Here is a 14496-nt window from a genome sequence, read left to right as displayed (position 1 = left end):
ACTACAAAGAATTTGAAGGCATCGGCAGTCATCTTGAATATTGCAATGAAAATGAAAATTTGGAGGATGCAGTCATTGATAGCATTGTATGAAGGCAGTCCAGTATCTACACTTGGTGCCAGCGCTGATTTTGTTCATGTACAATCAATCAACGGAACAGATGCACTGGATGAATTCCTCTGTTGCTATTAGGAACTAATACACCATTTTATGTATTGTGGTTGTATTGATAGTCTAATTTGTTCTGTATTTCATTTAAATCCATAACTTGTTACTCATTTTTATACTCTTTTAAGCAGCCGCTTAATTGGGCCAAAATATACTGATGCTGAAGTGTCCCAATCCACTGTATATGTCCTTGATGGCGGGTAGACGGGGCAGTTTTAAGAGTACTTGTACTGAATGCAGAAAATTGAATCTAGTGATTGCCAGTAAGATTCTTGTACCTACAAACTGTGCACGGGCAAGGCAGAACTTGCCCATGGTAAAGTGGGTGTGGTTTATAGTTAGGCCGTGCAGAGCAGAACCCTGTTGTGAAACTACATTTGGAGCTTTTGTGAATTCTCCCATCTTTTTGTTCCTTCCGACTTAATCTGCTGAGCGACATAATTTCTGGAACATTTTCCCTTATGGTCACCCACTTTCCCAGCACTTTATTTCTGCTGGCAGCTTAGAGGAAGAGTAAGCTCCAGTGGCTTCTGACATCACAAGTTGCTGTATTAACCTGGTGTGGTGTGTGAACAAGCGCCAGGGCTTTGCAAGCTGAAGTGCAGTGAGAGAATGTAGCTGTTGTTCCCACCTGTGCTGCTCTCACCTGTTTTAATCTAGCTGCTGTCGGTTTAAGGAAATAAGATGTAAAATTTGCAAGGGGAGCAATCTGAAAGTATTGTGGGAAGTCCCCAGCTTCCAGATACAGTCACTAAACTAGAAACGAGCTGCTTCCTTACCCTGCCTTTTATCTGGCCTGCTCCTTACTACACTCAGATCTTTGTCCTCTCTCCTTCTTTATTTTTTCCACTATATTTCTTTTCCCAGCCCATCCCATGCCCCTTCAGTTCCCACCCTTCTCTCCTCCTCTTTGTCCCTACTCATTGCCCATCTCTACATCTATACCAAGATGTTGGGGTGGTGACAACTAGTAACACTTTAATTTGCAGGGTCTTCCTGAAGGAACCATTCTCTCTGAATCACTGTTGGGGCTTTTTCTCTGGACTACTTCCCTCTCTTCTGTCATCTGTCCTCATTCTAGGCACCTATATATAGTGCGGAACTGCCCGCTGTGAAATCATTGCTATTTTTTGCACGTATTTGTTAGCATAGTGACACACAAGATACCATTGTTGCCGTTAGCCCCAGTCATGACCTGCAGGTGAACAAACTATAGCCAGACTGAACAATTCAGCAGAGTGGAAACGACCCTGTTCAGTGAACTTCTCTTGGAGGAAGGCACAGAGAGAAGCTGCACACCATTCTAATTAGCACCACAGAACAGAATAATGTGCAGACACCATTTGTTGACAAAATTTTACTAGACTGTTATCAGATAAGAATTAACATGGAACTGGTAAGAACATCACTAAATTGTATGTTAGCAAAATACTATGTAGAGGATGTGCTAGTGTGGTTTCCCCAAAACATTCGTATTAAAAATGTCAATGATAAATTTTTGAAATGTATTAAATTGCATTCTTGAATCTAGAATTCAGGCAGACTATTCCCTAGTATGATACAGGTTATAGCTAGAAATAAGTGTCATGTCAAGCCATGGATAATTGTTTCTTTAATGCTGTCACCCCTTTAAAAGTTGTCTCATGTGATTAACTGCTTCTCGTATTGCAGCATTACTTAGGGAACAAAGTTGTAAGTGAAGCTGTTTGAAACAAAATGACTAGTATTTTCAGGTAATTTAGGGTGAACTGAGGCATGGAATCAGGAGGGTGGTTCCCGTGGTGGCCCAGTCCAGCTCAGGAAAAGCCCTCCCCGCGTCCGAGCACATCCACAGGAGAGCAGCATCCATCAACAAAAACCCCCACCATCCAGAAATGCTGTCTTCTCGCTGCTGCCATCGGAAAGCAGTTATGGCAGCCTTAGGTCGCACACCACCAGGTTCAGGAACAGTTATTACCCTTCAACCATCAGGCTCCTGAACTGGCCTGGATAAGTTCACTCACCTCAACACTCAACTGATCACTGAATACAACTGAGGGACTCTACAACTCAAGTTCTCAGTGTTATTTATTTATTTGCACAGTTTGTCTTTTGCACATTGATTGCATGTCAGACTTTGTGTGCATTCTCTGTTCTGCTGTGAATGCCTGCAAGAAAATGAATCTCAGATAGTATATGGTGACATATACGTAGCTTGATAATAAATTAACTTCGAAGTGCCAGCTGATGAAATTTAGACACATTGCCTAATGAAAAAAGTGAATACCAAGTATGATTCCATTCCAATTGAGATAATGTGAACATGGGCTCCAAGACAGTGAACAATGTGATTCAAAAGAGGGGATACATGATTGACAAAACAGAACCAACAAGTTTCTGCATTTCTAGATAAGTAATCTGTCTAAACATGGAGCCAGTGGGAGGAATAGTTTGTGCTTTATGGTGAGCTGGCTTAGGCAGATAAACTGGAGCAGTAAATCTGTTTTTGCAACTGTGTGGTGACAGGGTGAGAGAATTGTACTATAATCATTAAATACTTAAATGAGCCCCTCAAAGTGTTAATTAGATACTAATTCAAGCAGATTGCACCTTCCTTCAGTTAAAACAGTTGAACTTAATTGGTTCTCCACTTGCAATTGGGTGCACAGAGAATCCTTTGATATTAAGGGAGTTAAGATATTTGCAGATGAAAACAATTTACTCGTCAGAGATCACGATATTTGCAGAATCTGGAAGTCCAGCCAACCCCTAACCAGTGTGGATATTTTCAGTAACCACTACTCTAAACTGATTCTACGACCTGCAGACTCACTTTCAAGAACCCTTTATAACTCAACGTTCTCAGTATTATTTTTGTTTGCACAGTTTGTCTTTTGCACATTGGTTGACAGTGATATCCAGTTTATGTGTAGTTTTTTTGTAAAATTCTATTGTATTTCTTTCTTGTAAACACCCTCAAGAAAGTGAATCTCAAGGTAGCGTATGTCGATTTTGAACACAGTGGATACTACAAGGGACAGAATTAAGTTTACAGAAAAGCACACAGACATGTAAGGCGGATGAAATATCCAAAGCTATGCTTGATGTGTTAAGATAGTCAGCAAGAGGAAGTAGACATAGCGAAGGGCGAGACAAAAGGCGCAGAACAGAAAATATAGGGGTAACAAGTGGCTGAGGTGCTGCAGATATTGTGTTGGCATCCTGAATGACTGATAATCCCTCGTATTTTGGGAAAAAATGTGCGCAATGTGCATTGAACAATCGTCCATACAAACATTGTATGGTTAAAGGCCATCAGAAGAGATAACATCAGATTCAGAGTACCAATTAAAAGCACTGGATCTTGAAACAAACAAGGCCAGTTCTGTGAGAAGAATACCTCTGATAAGATATTGGTTCAGGCTTAGTCAGTGACACAACAACCTGTCTTGGGGGTTACCACTAATCAAATGATCTCTGTGTTTAAGCCAATGGTTTGCTGACCTTGAACAACTTGAGCTTGTCAAGAGATGTTCTCTGAAAGTAAATACCACAACTGTACTTGGAGGTGCTACCAAGTAAGAGGTGGAACTGGTGAAGATCTTCTATGACAGAACTATGAAATTTAATCCATACGACCACAAGACATAGGAGGAGAATTAGGCCATTCAGCCCATCAAGTCTGCTCCACCATTCCATCATGGCTGATTTATTATCCCTCTCAACCCCATTCCTTGCCTTCTCCCTGTAACCTTTGACGCCCTTATTAATCAAGAACTTATCAACCTTCACTTCAAATACATCCAGTGACTTGGCCTCCAAAGCCATCTGTGGCAATCGATAGATTCACTTCCCTCTGTCTAAAGAAATTCCATCTTATCTCTGTTCAAAAAGCAATCACTTCACTCAAGCAACACAAATGCATTTACTGATGTTTTTCATGGAACTGAGAAACAACAAGTCAAATACCATCTAGAACTGATAAAATCTGCAGATGCTCTGAAGCAACACACACAAAATGCTGGAGGAACTCAGCAGGCCAGGCAGCATCTATGTAGAGGAGTAAATAGTCAATGTTTCAGGCTGAGGCCCTTCAATAGGCCTGAAATACCATCTCGTCCTGGGTGAGAGGAGACTAGTGGTGGTAAACACACTTGGGGCATTGAGGTTTGGAGTTCAGTTCCGTTGCCATCTGTAAGGAGTCTGTACATCCTCCTGTTGAACACCTGCGTTCCCTTTGGGTGCTTTGGTTTGCTCCCATTTTCCAGTTAGTAGGTTAATTGGTCATTGTAAATGTCCTGGGATTAGGCTAGTGTTAAATAGGTGGGTTTGCTGGGTGTTGTAGCTTGTCGGGCCGTAAGGGCCTGTTCCACTCTGTATCTTTAAGTAAGTAAGTAATAGATAAATCAAAGCTACAGGAGTTAAGATGATGCTGAACCCATGTCTCCTGCAAGGCTACAAGCATCCTGGAGTTCATCTGAATGAGACTGGTGAATCACTCTGACAGCTAACCTAGAATAGTGCTGGTTGGACACTTGGAAGCTAGCTACATTATAAGTTAAGCAAACCATCGCAGCAGTGCCTGGGTTGTATTACTTTTATAAGGAACTGACACTACAAGCACAGAATCAGCTGTGCATATGTACATCGCGACATGGCACTTGGGGGCTAAACTCAGATGCACTCAGCAGCCGGGTCGCTGTGAAATGACCTGAGACTACTGACCATCTGAAGAGCTTGTCCAGTGAAGTGAAATGGAGAGGTTTTTTCAGCCCCTGGAAAGAATTAGGTACCTAGAGCTGCCAACTGGCCAAAGTAGAAAGACTTCTATCTCCCCCTATCACACTGGCCCCATCCTGATGTAAGGCATCATCTCTTTGCATACCGAGGGCTTTGAATACTGCTCCCGACCAGAAAGCCATGCTCCCTGCACATTGCGTTGCACTGCCTGGGGATGTCAGGTGCTGCCAGCCCCTCGGCAGATGATGCCAAGGCTTGCATTACCACAGTAGACTTCTGCTCTGTCTTCGTACTTGATGAACAGTGTCCGTGTTTGTGAGCTGATCTTTGGCCAGGGGAAAGAGTCTGGTTACGTGGTAAGCCATGGGCTGGGTTTCAGTGATGGTACTGCCCCTCCCCCATTCCTTCCAGCATGTAAATTCCATTGTTGAGGAACTCCACCATCCAGGTCATGCGCTCTTTCTGCTGCCATCAGGAAGAAGGTACAGAACTTGAGGTCCCACACCACCAGGTTCAGGAGCAGTTATTACCCTATAAGTATCCGATTCCTGAATTGGTGTGGATAACTTCACTCACCCTAACTCTGAACTGATTCCACAACCTATTGATTCACTTTCAATGACTCCTCAATTAATAGTCGTAGAGTACTAAACAGAGAAGCAGGCCCTTCGGCCCCTCTAGTCCATGACGACCTGAACTTCTGCGTAGTTCCATCTACATATCTCTCCAACCCCCCCGCCCCCATCCATGTACCTATGCAAACTTCTCTTAGATGTTACACTGAACCCACATTCATTATTAAGTATCCCCATTACCTAGGACATGCCCTCTTCTCATTGTTACTGTCGGGAAGGAGGTACAGAAACCTGAAGGCACACACTCAATGATTCAGGAACAGCTTCTTCTCCTCTGCCATCCAATTCCTAAATGGACATTGAACCCATGAACACAACCTCACTTTTTTATTATTTCTGTTTTTGCACTATTTTTAACTAATTAATATACATATATATACTTAATTACTTTTTTCTATATTATCATGTATTGCATTATACTGCTGCCGCTAAGTTAACGAATTTCTCGACGTATGCTGGTAACGTTGAGCCTGATTCTGATGGATGCTGCTTTCCTGCTACAGCGCTCCGTGTGGATGTACTCAGTGGTGAGGAAGGCTTTACCGTGATCGACTGGGCTGTATCCACTACTTCTTGTTCAATGGTGTGCTGACGTTTTGATTAACTTGAAGAAAAATCTAACCCTTCCCTCTTACACAGCTCTCCATTTTTCTATCTTACATGTGCCCATTATCTAAGACAAGTCTAACCCCTCGCTGCTGCGTTGCCCACCATTTTTCTGTCACTTGTACACCTGTCATCCATCGTCATGTTCTCAGTTTTATTTGTTTACTTGTTTGCATTTGCACATTGTTTTTTTGTCAGCCTTTGTTTTTGAATAGTTTTTCATTGATAATATCATATTTCTATGAATGCCTGCAAGAAAATAAATACAACGACATGTGCATTCTTTACTCAGATTACTTCAAGTTCAAAGTAAATTTCATAATAATAAATTTACTTTGAACTTGAACTTTACTTTGATACATGATACATAATTATCATAAACAGACAATATAAATGCTAGGAATATTATTTTGTTTACACTTAAAGGCGACGTGGCTACTGCTCACAGTGGTAGGAGATCCGGAGCATCCCAGAGGGGCTTTTCGAGAGAAAAGAATGATCTTGCATTTACTTAGTGTTTATCATAACAGTGTTCCAAATGCTGTGGTAATGTGGCTGTCCTGCTGAATGTAAGTCTGTGATAGAGTTTACAGCAACAGGTGCCATTGTACGGTACTACAATACACACCTGGTGGGATAGTCCTGTCTTTGCAAAAATACTGGAATATAACCCTGGTGCATACAAGTCTGTCACTAATATCGAGCTCCAGTAATGGTGAGTGAACAACAGTTTCATTCTGGTTACTGTACTAAAAACAAGTCTGTCATGATGTAGCTGACACAACGTTAGTGGATGCAAGCCTGGTAGATGATGAGGGCTACTAATCTGGTGTTTATGCATCTGCCAGTGGGACGCAATATTGAGATTTATGTAGCTATAAAGTAGAGAAACAGGCTCCTTGACCCACAATGTCCATGATCATCTACACTAATCCTGTTTACCAGCACTTGCTCTGTAGCTTTCTATGCCTTGGGAATTCAAGTTTTTTTTCTAGATACTTAATCTTGCAAGAGTATCTGCCTCCAACACTCATTCGGCCACTGTGTTCCAGATTAGAAGTGTAGTATGAAAATATTTCATTCTCAGATCCCCTCAAAATGTCTTCCCCCTTACCTTCAATTCTTTGATTCCGTAATTAAGAGGATAAATGGCAGTGCCAGAAAAATCAGATCATAGTAAACATACCTTAATTAATATTATCCAGTGATTCTATCACACGTCTATCACCATGAGGTCCTTTGTTAGGCTGATCATGGCACACCGCAGCCCCAGTCTTCCAGATAGCCTTGACCCACTGCAGTTCACCTACCGCCGATGCAGGTCTTTGGCGAATGCCATCTCCTTGGACTAACATTCATCTCAGGAGCATCTAGGCTGTAAAGAACCTACATTAGAGTGTTGTTTATTGACCACAGCTCTGTCTTCAATACTATAATTCCAAGCAAACTCCTCACCAAACTCCAAAACCTGGGAGTAACATCTGCTCGACATCTTGACTAATAGACCACAATAAGGATAAGCAACAGTACCTCTGTTACGATTATTGTAAACACCACTGCTCAACCCACGACTGGCCAGATTCTATTCTGTTTTGCAGATGATACTATCATAGTGGGCTGTTTCTCAAATAACTATTAGTCAGCGTACAGGAAGGAGATAGAGAGCTTTGTGTATGGTGTCATGACAACAACTTTTCTCTCAATGTCAAAGAAAGAGCTGGTCATTGACTTCAGAAAGGGGCCACGAGCCCATGCTTCAGTTTACAATAATGATGCTGAAGTTGTGATGTTGGGAGATGTGGGGATCCTTGATGATGGATGCTGTTTTCTTGTGGCAGTACTCCTTCTCAATGTGCTCAATGGTGGGGCAGGCCGATCCGAACGGTGAGCCATGTTGTTTTGTATGCAATCCTGTGAACTGCTCTGGGGCTACCCGGTGAAGTGAGGTGTGGTTCCTAAGAGTCACCATTGTTTAATTTTTGACTTTCACAGGCTGAGGCCAGGTTGGCTGCAAAGCGAGCTGCACGAGCTGAGGCAAGAGAGATTCGAATGAAGGAACTGGAGAGACAGCAGAAGGAGGTGAGTTGTGGGGCTGAACAAGTGTTGCCAGTGTTTAATTGTGGTTAGTTGTTGTTATGCTTCCTCCGGGGCCAGAAGGTGTACAGTCGGGCTGAGTCTGAAGGGCCTGTTTCTAATTGTAGCAAGATCTGCCAGATAATCTCATAAGAGAGGGAAGGCTGAAATGGTGCAATTCTGAACGTACGTAGAGGCGACGCAGACTGTTCAACTTACAAACTTGGGCTGAAAACCAAGTTAATTCTATCTGATAAAAACAAGAAATTCTGCAGATGCTGGAAATCAAAGCAACACACAAAATACTGGAGGAAGTCAGCAGGTCAGGCAGCATCTGTGGAAATGAACAAGCAGTCGACATTTCGGGCAGACCCTTCTTCGCAACTGGAAAGGAAGGGGGAAGACGCCAGAATAAAAAGATAGGGTTAGGGGAAAGAGAAAGAGAATAGCCAGAAGCTGATAGGTGAAGCCAGGTGCGTGGGAAAGGTGAAGTGCTGGAGAGGAGAGTGGACCACAGGAGAAAGGGTAAGAGGAGAAGCCCCCAGGGGAGGTGATAGGCAGGTGAGAAGAGATAAGATGCCAAAATGGGGAATAGAAAAACTGGACAGTTGAAGGGAGAAACTTTACCGGAATGAGAAATCGATATTCATGCCATCAGGTTGGAGACTACCAAGACAGAATATAAGGTGTTGCTCCTCCACCTAGAGGGTGGCTTCATTGTGACACCATAGGAGGAGTGGACCAACATGCCAGAATGGGAATGGGAATTAAAATGTTTGGCCAATAGGAAGTTCTGCTTTAGGTGGATGGAGCGGAGTTCCTCAACAAGGTAGTTTCTCAATTTATGACGGGTCCCACCAATGCACCTGGGACCATATTAGGAGCACCGAATACAATAGTCAACCCCAGCAGGTTTGCAGGTGAAGTGTTGCCTCACCTGGAAGACTGTTCAGGGCCCTGAACGGAGGTGAGGGAGGAGGTGAATGGGCAGGAGTAGCACTTTGGTCGCTTGCAAGGTTAAGTGCTGGGAGGGAGATTAATGGGGATGACAAATGGACAAAGGAATCACAGAGGGAATGATCCCTGCAGAAAGGGGAGAGTGCGGGGAGGCTGGTAAAGATGTGTTTGATGGAAGGATCTCTTTGAAGATGGTGGTAGTTGCAGAGATTGATGTGCTGGATGCGGAGGCTCATGGGGTGGTAGGTGAAGACAAGAAGAATTCTATTACTGTTAAGGTGGTGGTAAGATGGGCTGGGTGTGGATGTCCAGGAAATGGAGGAGATGCGGCTGAGGGCAACATCAATGGTAGAGGAAAGGAAACACCATTCTCTGAAGAAGGAGGACATTTTTGATGTCCTGGAAAGGAAAGCTTCATCCTGGGAATAGATGTGGTAGAGACAAAGGAAGTGAGAAAAGGGAGAAGCATTTTTACCAGAAGGCTGGGTGGGAAGAGGTATTGTCAAGGTAGCCATTGATATTGATATGTTTATAAGAGATGACGTTGACCGTTTGTCTCCAGAGATGGGGAGAAAGAAAAGGGAGGTGTCAAGATTGGATCAAGTGAATTTAAGGGCCGGGTGGATGAAGGAGGCAAAGTTGATTAAATTGATGAGCTCAGCGTGGGTGCAAGAAGCAGCACCAATATAGTGGACAGTGTAGTGGAGGAAGAGTTGGGGAGCATTACCGCGGAAAGCTTCCAACATGGAATGTTCTACATAGCCAACGAAATGCCAGGCATATCTGGGGCCCATGCAGGCGGAGAAATTCCAGAGAAAGTGGGAGGAGCCAAAGGAGAAGTTGTTGAGGATGAGGACCCGTTCTGCTAGACAGAAGGGTGGTGATGGAGGGGACCTGGTTGGTTCTTTTATTGCGAAAGAAGCAGAGAGCTTTAAGGCCTTCTTAAAGGGATAGAAATGTATAGGGACTGGACAGCCATGGTAAAAATGAGGCAGTCAAACCAGGGAATTAATTGAAAGGTGGGGAGGAAATCGAGAGTATGTGAAGTGTCATGGATGAAACAAAGGGGATAGAAGGGAGTTGAGGTATGCAGGCAGGCATGAATTCAGAGGGACAGGAGCAGGCAGAGACAATGGCCAACCTGGACAGTGAAATTTGTATTTCCTGGGTAGGAGGAAAGGGAACTAGGAGTTGGTTGGCAGTGAATGGGAGTTCTCCAGAGTTGATGATGTCAGAGACAGATTTTTGATAGTTGAGAGTGGGGCCATCTTCAAGGGGTAGATAAGAGAAGGTGTCTGAGAGTTGCTGCCTGGCCTCAGCAGTGTAGAGGTCAGTGCACCACTCTGTTCACAACACACGATTTGTCTGTGGGTTTGATGGTAAGGCTGGGATTGGTGCAGAGAGAGTGGAGTGTGGTGCGTTCAGAGGGGGTAAGGTTTGGGGATTAGTGCTGAGTCTGAGCTAGTTGATGTCTCGTTGGCAATTAAAGATGAAAAGATCCAAGCAGGCAGAGAACCAGCGCGGGGTGTCCAAGAATAGGCGGAGGGTTCCAGACGGGAAGAGTGGGCAACTCTTGCCGAAGAAGCAGGCTGAGAGACAGAGGTGATGGAAGAAGAGCCCAGCGTCATGACAGACGCAGAGGTCTCTGAGATGCGAATGAAGGGGTACAAAGGTAAGGCCCTTGCCAATGACAGAATGTTCTGCCTCAGAGAGGGGAAGCTCAGAGGGAATGGTGAAGACACAGCAGCAATTAGGGCTGGATTAGAGGGGGCAGGAAAGCTGATGGAGTCAGAGGAGGGGGGTAGGGTTAATTGTATCTGATGGCTTTCAACCTCAACCTGCTGCCCTCTGGTGGTGATTTTAAATGAGAGTTTCAATAACAGCTGTTTACATTGTTTCCCTTTTGAGTAATTTTGGGACCATGTGTGCGATGGAGGGAACAATAACCCAGTGAAGACCCATTTACTATGTACCTTGAGCTGGCTGGTTAGGGGATGTCTGGTTAGGGGAGAGTGGTTGTGGTTTACCCATCATCGTTCCCACTATGCCTCTAGCAGAATGCCTGGTGCTTCAAGTATAATTGTTATATTTTGTGTGGTTGGCTGCAGGACCTTTACCAAGTTTGCATCGAAGAAGTACATGTTGGAATTCCCTGATTCAAGAAAAATCATATGAGCAGGCCTTGAGTGTACGGTCTGGTGCTTCCTGCTGGGATGGCAGAGTGGGATTGCATGCCCGTTACCCTATAATGTCAGGGAGTGATAATGCCAATCACTGCAGCACATTGATAAATATGGACCTATCACTGTATAACATATGGATACAAAACCAGTAGGACACAGGTCTGTCACTGTACCACTGGGGTATGATACTGGCCACAGTATAATTCTAAATGATGGTAGGTGCTGTTCTGCTTTACAGAGGAAGTCAGAAAGATAACAAATTTGCATCAAGAAAGCTCACCTCTGTCCCAGGATACTGACGGACTTTTACCGCTGTACCATTGAGAGCGTACTCACCAACTGCACCTCAGTGTGGTATGGCAATTGTCCTGTATCAGACCGCAAACCACTCCAGCAGGTAGTGAAAACTGCCCAGCGGATTATCGGCACCCAATTTCCCACCATTGAGAACATCTACCATAAACGCTGCCTGGGCAAGGCGAAAAGCATTATCAAGGATGCATCCTACCCTAACCATGGACCTTTTACTCTCCTCCCATCCGGTAGGCGCTACAGGAGCCTCTGCTCCCGCACTAGCAGGCACAGGAAGAGCTTCTTCCCCATGGCTGTGACCCTGCTGAACCTCACATCACAGCGCTAAACAGTATTGCACCCATATTGTACTGTCTCAGTACTTTTATATTTGTATGCTGTAGCACTTACTTTTTATTCACAGTTATTTTGTAAATAACACTATTCTTTGCATTTCTGGTTAGATGCTAAATGCATTTCATTGGCTTTGTATCTGTACTCGGCACAAAGACAATAAAGTTGAATCTAATCTAATCTAATCTTTCGGTACAAGTTGCTTGGGGGCAGAACTGGCCTTGTAGCCAGCAGAGATGCATGGACGGCAAAATGACATGGTATTGGTGTAGGGTTGGAATAAGGAAAAGCAGAAGAAAATATCCCATGGTTTTCTGTGGCCAAAGGTTGCTTTGATTCAATCTCTGTCGAACCTCTGTTTCAGTTACATTCTGCCTTCTCTTGTTTTCTCTCCACTGCTTTCTCTTGGTAGATTTACCAGGTACAGAAGGTGAGATGTATTTTGCTTTGTTTGTCTAAATGTTTAAAATAATCTGGCATGACAGCTTCCTCATCAAGTGTGTCACTGTGCATCCTTAGTTGCCTGATCTTTTGCCACACCCCACGCACGTGTTTTAATTCCCCTGACACCCACAGAAATACAATTCCCAGCCAAGGAGGTACTCCGCAGCAGATTACTCATGACTCAAGCACTAGCAAATCTGCTCCATCGAGCATCCAACAGTGGCATAGTTTATGACCTGTGTGTGCGCCTCGCCTCCACCTCTGGGCTAATTCCAGTTACGAATGCTGACAGTGTACACTATCTGTGGGATCGTCAAATGGAATTTAGAGTTTGCCACGCAGAAGCATGGTGACACTCTTGGACACTTGTTCAAAATATGGGCTGGAGAGAAAAAGTGAAGGCATTGAAAGCAAATAATTGAGGAACACCCACCTCCAATGTTTCAGAAAAAATACTGGACTGTTCTCCCTGGACAGGAGAGCAACAACACAAGGGAGAGGAGTTCCAGCTGCCTAATCTCCTCTTCCACTGTAACCCATTTGCAGCCTAGCAGGTTCATCCAGCTTAGTTTGCACACTAATGTAGGGCAAATTAGCTACTTTGACCCTGTTCTGCCCTTCAGTAAGGTAATCACTCATTCTCACCAGTAACGATTTTAATCTTGGCCTAAAGCTCTAGTTTAGGTGGAGTTGTAGATTTTTGTTGTTTTCTGCATGGAAATGAAATTTGAAATCTAATTTCAGTGCTGAAATTCAGTTAGTATAGCACAGGTAAGCTTTCATTGGGGATGGTACAGGCCAAAGTAGCCAGTGGTCTCTATTTAGGAATGATAAAACGGTCTAATTATCGGGCTTAACCAGTGAGAATGTATTGTTGTCTCTCACAGCTCACATACACTCAGTGGCCACTTTTTTAGGTTCACCTGTATTTGTTAATGCAAATATCGAATTAGCCAATCATGTGGCAACAACACAATATGTAAAAGCATGCAGACATGGTCAAGTGGGTCAGTTGGTGTTCAGACCAAACAGCAGAATGGAGGAAGAAATGTGATCTAATTGACTTTGACCATGGAATAATTGTTGGTGCCAGATGGGGTGGTTTGAATATCTCAAAAACTGCTGATCTTTTGGGATTTTCACATATAATAATCGCTAGGGTTTACACAACATGGTGTTGAAAGAAAAAAAGATCCGGTGAGTAGTAATTCTGCAGTTGAAAATGACTTGTTAATAAGAGAGGTCAGAGGAAAATGTCTAGACCAGTTTAAGCTGACAGGAAAGCGACAGTAACTCAAATATCCGCGTATATAACAACAGTGGTGTGCAGAAGAGATTGCAAAACATGTCAAACGTTGAAGTGGACGGCCTACAGCAGCAGAAAACTGCACCTGGCTCCCCTCCTGTACCTAACATAAGTGGCCATTGAGTGTATTTGTTATTGTTGTTTGCTGTTGTTTGTGGCCTTGAAGCACTCAACGATCTTTAACATATATTGAGTTGCTCCTTATTTACTGTCCTTGACTTTTCTTTCCTCCTCTTAATCTCTCCCTTTTTCTATTCGTAGAAATATTATGGGCTGGATACAAAATGGGGAGACATCGAGCAGTGGATGGTAATGCGTGTGCTGTTAGAATGCATGTAGAATCTTCCCCTTTCCCACATTTTATGTTTGGAAATAATCCTCAGTTGCAGGGGTTCTAGTGTCTGATGTCCTTTGCGCAAATTGAGCTTCCATTCTGGTCAGTGCTTAGAGTAAGCTGTTGCCATTCTCCGTCTCGACAATTGGACAGATGCATGCCTTGTGGTCTTCAGGATGAGATGTGATGGGTGATGGGAGGAAAAAGACCACAAAAAAATGTGGTCTTTTCTCCCCAGGTGAAAACCAGTCCAGACTAGCTATCGAAGGGTGTCCTTCTGGCCTCTGCGTATTAGATTTGGGCAGTGCATGTACTGATTGAGCAGTGGACTGGCACTTGGATTACGCGAGGGTGTGTGGGCAGCCGTGAGCAAGAATCTAAGCATTGGTTGAAGCATTGGAAAGGAGAAACACATTATCACCTCAG

The 14496-nt window shown here is 43.8% G+C and overlaps 1 protein-coding gene across 26 annotated transcripts in view; it reads left to right on the top strand.

Moving 5' to 3' along the window:
- The window catches only part of LOC140728162 (leucine-rich repeat flightless-interacting protein 2-like), a 141761-nt gene that overhangs the window by 57749 nt on the left and 69516 nt on the right, over positions 1–14496 (top strand). For 19 of the 26 annotated variants that reach the window (XM_073046450.1, XM_073046448.1, XM_073046434.1 and 16 more), the window contains exons 3-5: positions 8121–8207; positions 12399–12416; positions 13998–14045. In XM_073046450.1, coding sequence (XP_072902551.1) covers positions 8121–8207; positions 12399–12416; positions 13998–14045 — 153 coding nt within the window. The remainder of the gene's footprint in view (positions 1–8120; positions 8208–12398; positions 12417–13997; positions 14046–14496) is intronic. The other 7 variants (XM_073046425.1, XM_073046430.1, XM_073046440.1 and 4 more) reach the window with 1 other exon arrangement.

The sequence above is a fragment of the Hemitrygon akajei genome, chromosome 5, assembly GCF_048418815.1.
Source record: "Hemitrygon akajei chromosome 5, sHemAka1.3, whole genome shotgun sequence".
NCBI lineage: Eukaryota > Metazoa > Chordata > Chondrichthyes > Myliobatiformes > Dasyatidae > Hemitrygon > Hemitrygon akajei.
This window is presented reverse-complemented; position numbering and strand designations above follow the sequence as displayed.